Source organism: Diabrotica virgifera, chromosome 8, assembly GCF_917563875.1.
Source record: "Diabrotica virgifera virgifera chromosome 8, PGI_DIABVI_V3a".
In the NCBI taxonomy this organism is placed as follows: domain Eukaryota; kingdom Metazoa; phylum Arthropoda; class Insecta; order Coleoptera; family Chrysomelidae; genus Diabrotica; species Diabrotica virgifera.
This window is the reverse complement of record NC_065450.1, coordinates 194,223,551-194,228,957: the sequence shown is the minus strand read 5'-3', so window position 1 is coordinate 194,228,957 and position 5,407 is coordinate 194,223,551. Positions and strand designations below refer to the sequence as shown.

Sequence of the window (5,407 nt, the reverse complement as noted above, 5' to 3'; positions counted from 1 at the left end):
ACAAACGCTGCGAAGGGGTGGACAAACGAGTAGTTGTGATTCTGCACCCGAATTAACGCTTAAATGCCCATTTAAGGGAACCTGAAACTAGCCCGAATTAAGAAATAAAAAAATAATTACAATTAACAGGGGGGTTGTTTCGCACTTTAAGGGGTTGGACAAACGCTGCGAAGGGGTGGACAAACGGGTAGTTGTGATTCTGCACCCGAATCAACGTTTAAATGCCCATTTAAGAGAACGTGAAGCTAGCCCGAATTAAGAAATAAAAAAATAATTACAATTAACAGGGGGTTGTTTCGCACTTTAAGGGGTTGGACAAACGCTGCGAAGGGGTGGACAAACGAGTAGTTGTGATTCTGCACCCGAATTAACGCTTAAATGCCCATTTAAGGGAACCTGAAACTAGCCCGAATTAAGAAATAAAAAAATAATTACAATTAACAGGGGGGTTGTTTCGCACTTTAAGGGGTTGGACAAACGCTGCGAAGGGGTGGACAAACGGGTAGTTGTGATTCTGCACCCGAATTAACGTTTAAATACCCATTTAAGAGAACGTGAATTTAGCCCGAATAAAGAAATAAAAAAATAATTACAATTAACGAGGGGGTTATTTCGCACTTTAAGGGGTTGGACAAACGCTGCGAAGGGGTGGACAAACGGGTAGTTGTAATTCTGCACCCGAATTAACGTTTAAATGCCCATTTAAGAGAACGTGAAGTTAGCCCGAGTTAAGAAATAAAAAAATAATTACAATTAACAGGGGGTTGTTTCAGAGGGTGGACAAAAAAAATTATGTGGTGGACAAACATGGACAAACGATGGACAAACAATATAGCAAGAGTTTTTTTAAATTTTCAAAAATTTGTGGATTTGTGAAGTTAGCCCGAAAAAAAATTTTTGTTTATAAAAAAGAATTGATGGGTGGACTAACGAAATAAAATGGTGGACAAACGTGGACAATCAATGGACAAACGAATGGCACCAATCGCATTTTTTTTCCCGACTTTTTCGGGCTAAGTTCACGGACCTAGCTTAGCTTCTCTGCTTGTGAGTCCTCTCACCTGACCGTCACGAACCCATGGTTCCTGAATCAGTACAAATCCCAATTGGTTTCTGATAAACGTCCTTAGGATGACCGCCGATGATCCCTTGGCGTGATGGGCGTTTATCTGAGCAATATTAATTCCCATTTTTTTTCCTCCTCCCTTTTCCCTTTTCCCTGCCCCTACTTATTTGGTTATTTGAGGTGAGGTTTCTTTCTCACCTTCTTCCCCCCCGACAAGTGTTTTGTCCTTGTCTTCTTCAACGTTAGTTGCTTCGGCTGTCTCCATGTCCTCCGAGTCCCGATATAGATCGGTGCTGTGGTGGTCTCCGACGCTCTCGGCATCGCCGGGCACATCAGTACCCCGCGATGCAGAGGGCACCGGAGGCGCTTCCTCGACCTCGGTGGTTACTAACCCACCGCTGCTCCCCGGAGTCTCCTTTTCTGTTTCCCGTTTTATACCATGAACGGGGATTTTCCCGAACCGGTAAAAAATGGTGCATCCGTTCTTCCTGAGGGCAGCGCAGGATAGCTCGTCTATCGCTGCCCTCAAGAGTTGCCCTGCCGCCTCTTCCTTAGCACTCAGGACCTTCCACCTACCTATTGCTAGGCCCTCATTTTGTACCTCTATCAGCTGAAGTAATTTCTCAGCTGATAGCCCCTTGCTTTTGGGGAGGAAAACTGTCACAACATGTGATCTAGGGATGTCGTCTCCCTTACATGTTGTGAGTTCTCCACCCTCCCACTTCCTAATTTGTGGCACCTTCAACCTTAGCCACTCCGCTGACTGTGGGTTTCGACATGTTTGGGTTTCGAGTGGCCGTAGGAGCAGGGAAGGGTATCTGTATATACTGAAGGCGAAGGCGCAGCAACTGTTCGCCTCAGTTGCTGCGCCTTTTCGCGTCCAGTGGCGGTGTCCGGCGGTCACCCGGTGCACAGGCACTGGACGCGGAGACTGTGTTTGGTTTCGCTGGTCGTGCTCCCCTCACAAAATAAGGGACCAAGACCAGTTACTCAGCCCTCCCACCAACGGCAAGGAAAAATTACAGTCTCGGGGAGAGTTCCACAAATACATAAAACATAATTGAAAATTTATTTATTTTAGTAATTAAAGCAAATCTAATTAAATATAATTCTACAAACAAACGGAACATCCTAAAACTAAATTCAATTTACTACAATATAAAACAATATCTATACGAAAAAACAACTACAAGAAAAACAGAATTTTTGTTTGTTTTACATTTTTTTAGATAAACGAAACATACTAAAACTAATTTAATATAGGTAATATATAATATAAAACAACATACTATAGCTACTACGAAAAATACGCTTATCACTAAAGTATCGTCGTGCTTCCATGCTATATTCAACAAAACCAACTTGGTAGGGCCTTTAATTAGATATCGCAAATCACTTTGGCTGATTTTGTCTGCATATATATTATGTTTGAGGAATCCCTTTTTTGTGAAACTGGATATAGGACATTTCTCAAGTATGAATTCACATTCATGGTATATCGTTGCTATACAGGGATAATAATCTGTGCAATGTTATGGTACAGGCTACGTTAAATATGAAGTAAATGTGGAAGATATACACTGGTTATTCATTTCAATTTAATTTGATTGTTTTTTAATCGTTTACAATATTTAAAATAATTAATAATTAAATAAAGTTAGGGATTTCAAAAATAAATTCAGTTCTCACTGGCAGGGTGGGAAATAATAAAGTGCCATACAATAGCATTTCATTACAATGCTCATTACAGGCATTACAGGCTGCTCCGTTTGAGAAAACTCATACTCTCAAACTTTGAGAAAACACTCATTCAGTTTCGACCAACCCTGTATTAGCTAAAATTAAACGTTTTGCTAGATTAATAATTTTTAACAATAATAGACTATATTAAAAATCACTTGAACATAAATTGATTTTCTGATGTCAAAAGGTAATTTTGTTTCACCCTGTCAATATGGGTGGCCCTGTATATTTGGAAATGTATTTAAATTCTGATATTATCTATGCCCCAATCTCACCTAAATAAACTTTTTTCGTATCTCCTACAACAAACGACTAATTGGACTTCCCACAACCTGTATACATACAAAATCTCCGCTATAAAATTTTTTCAAGGAAAATGTTATTGGTTTTTTTTAAATAACTCCGTTAAATTTTGAAATATGAGATTTATCCAAAAACCATTACAAAGCTAAGTAAAAGTTCTATAACATTGTATTAAACATAATTTTCTAAATCCTTTATTTTTTTTTTAAATACAAGGTGAAATGGCCCCGGTTACATGGTTCTCGCAGTAAAATTTAGGTTTTAAATGTTTTTATCTCGGTTATTTTTTGTCGTAAAAAAATATTAAAAAAAGAAAAAGCTTAAATAAAGTTAAAACTAAAATTTTGTTCTCTACCATTTTTTAAGTATATCGAGAATTTTTGGAGTTATTATCAAAAGAAAATGAAATTCACGAAAATTTGAAAAATTCTAATTTTTTTAATCGTATTTTTTTTCAAAAATATGCGTTCTAAACCGGTCAAAATTGTTGAAGTTATTACTCATGTTAAAATAAATAAAGTTTTAAATGGGTTACTATAAATTTTAATTTTTGTGGAAATGACGTATGCTTAATTTTTCATTCTTCCCTAAAAAATCTGAAAGGGTCCTCTTATTTCCATCATAACTTGCTTAATTTTGATGCTATCGACTACTTATATAGCTTTTTGATTGTTACCTTTAAGTAGTTTATTAAAATGTTTAATATCTATATTTAACAAAGTGCATCGTTTTCCTGTTATTTAAACTTGAATACTAAGATTTGAGTACTCGCGGAAAAAAAAATATACATTCAATTGCATATAACTCACTTTGTATATGTAATAAAGGATTTCTCGAATAAGGAGCTTATTTATTTTTATATCATCTTCGATTTTGGTAATAACAACTTTTTTTAAGAAACTTATGGTTTTTGAGTTATTTATGAAAAACTGCTTTAGAACATGGATTTTTTTCAGGAAAAATCAAAACTTTTGATCTTTAATAACTCAAAAACTATTGATTTATTGAAATAACTTTATATAACAAATTTTACTTATAATTTGTCCCTCTATCGATTAGTGGTATTATTTTTAATAAAATAATTTCCACCCCCGAGAAGGGGTGGCATCCCTCCCCAGGGTAAAAGCGCAAGTTGGCACCATGTCACCTTTGTTTCTTGAGGTATCCTCTACATACTTACCAATTTTCATGAAAATCGATAGAGGTTCAACGAAATCGGAGGTGAAAACCTTCATTGATCCACTATTACTAGTTTGAATATTTTTTATTACTGTAATTTGTTTAAATTGGAATAAGCTACCCTTACAAAAGCTGAGTTAATAAGGATATCTCTAACTGCTCTAATCTCTATAAACGCCATTGTCATAAAGAAAAATTAAAAATATGGACGATCGAATTTAAAATAAGTAACAACTCTTTTTGCGCTCCAACTGGCATTAGTGAAATGGAATTAAGATGTCCCAAACTTTGCAAATAAGATTATCGTTATTTATATTTTCCTTTCCTTCGTGAATTCTAGAGTAACTCAATTTATTCTGGCGGCATGATCAAAACTCAATTTAGGTTACATTATGAATATTGAGTTTCTGATAATTTGCCCTTTGGAGCAGCTTCTTTGGTCCTTAATTAATGCATTTCATTGTTTGAATTTTATGATTTTGAATAGAAAAGCTGATTGGTGTATTCATTTTTGTTCCGGAATTAAAACACTTTATATTGGGTTATAAAAGAAAGACAGTTTGATAAAGTTTTAACAACATATAGATAGTTTTATCGAAGTGTTGGATTGAAAAGACAAAATAATTTGATTAGCAAAATTTGCGTGTCCGGAACTGAAAGATCGTTTAAAAGTTTAAAAGGCCTGTGATTTTTAATTTTCCTCTTCTTTGGCTCCATCTTTCCTGCCAGGTTTTGTTACTGTAGATTGTTATTAATATTTTTGTTCTGAAGGTCTAAAGATTCTTCTAAGGATTTTTCTCACAAACATATACATTAGGGTGGAACGAAAAAAATGTTTTTATAATTTTAATGTGTAATAGTGATAGAAAGTTGCCTATAGTCATTGTTAAGCCACAAATAAAATATTTTTCCAAACAAAATATTTTTAGTGGTGCCGCAAAAAGGTTGAAAGTTAGATTTTTAGTTAAATTTTGCGAATTTTGATGATTTTGGTTTGGTAAAAAATAGCTATTGTAATGTCTTAATTTCTATTTTAAATGAAAAATACAGTCGAACCCGCTTATTGGAATAGCCTTCGTGCGAAGCAAAAGTATTCCTATAACAGGGATATTCTAA

At 35.1% G+C, this 5,407-nt stretch overlaps 1 protein-coding gene across 1 annotated transcript; it reads right to left on the bottom strand.

The window, feature by feature from the left end:
* Positions 1–1,229: 1,229 nt before the first annotated feature.
* On the bottom strand, positions 1,230–4,472 carry LOC126890326 (uncharacterized). The gene is made up of 2 exons (XM_050659191.1): positions 4,419–4,472; positions 1,230–1,829 (listed from the first exon to the last, which is right to left on the bottom strand). Exons 1-2 carry the CDS (start codon positions 4,470–4,472, stop codon positions 1,230–1,232), a joined length of 654 nt encoding a protein of 217 aa, XP_050515148.1.
* Between the last annotated feature and the right edge of the window lie 935 nt (positions 4,473–5,407).

What these genes read in the sequence shown, in the direction of transcription:
- LOC126890326 (XM_050659191.1), bottom strand. Translation starts at nt 4,472, where the DNA reads ATGGCGTTTATAGAGATTAGAGCAGTTAGAGATATCCTTATTAACTCA. An exon ending in TCCTTATTAACTCAGCTTTT is followed by an intron (nt 1,830 to 4,418) that starts GTAAGGGTAGCT and finishes CGAAACCCACAG; the next exon opens with TCAGCGGAGTGGCTAAGGTT.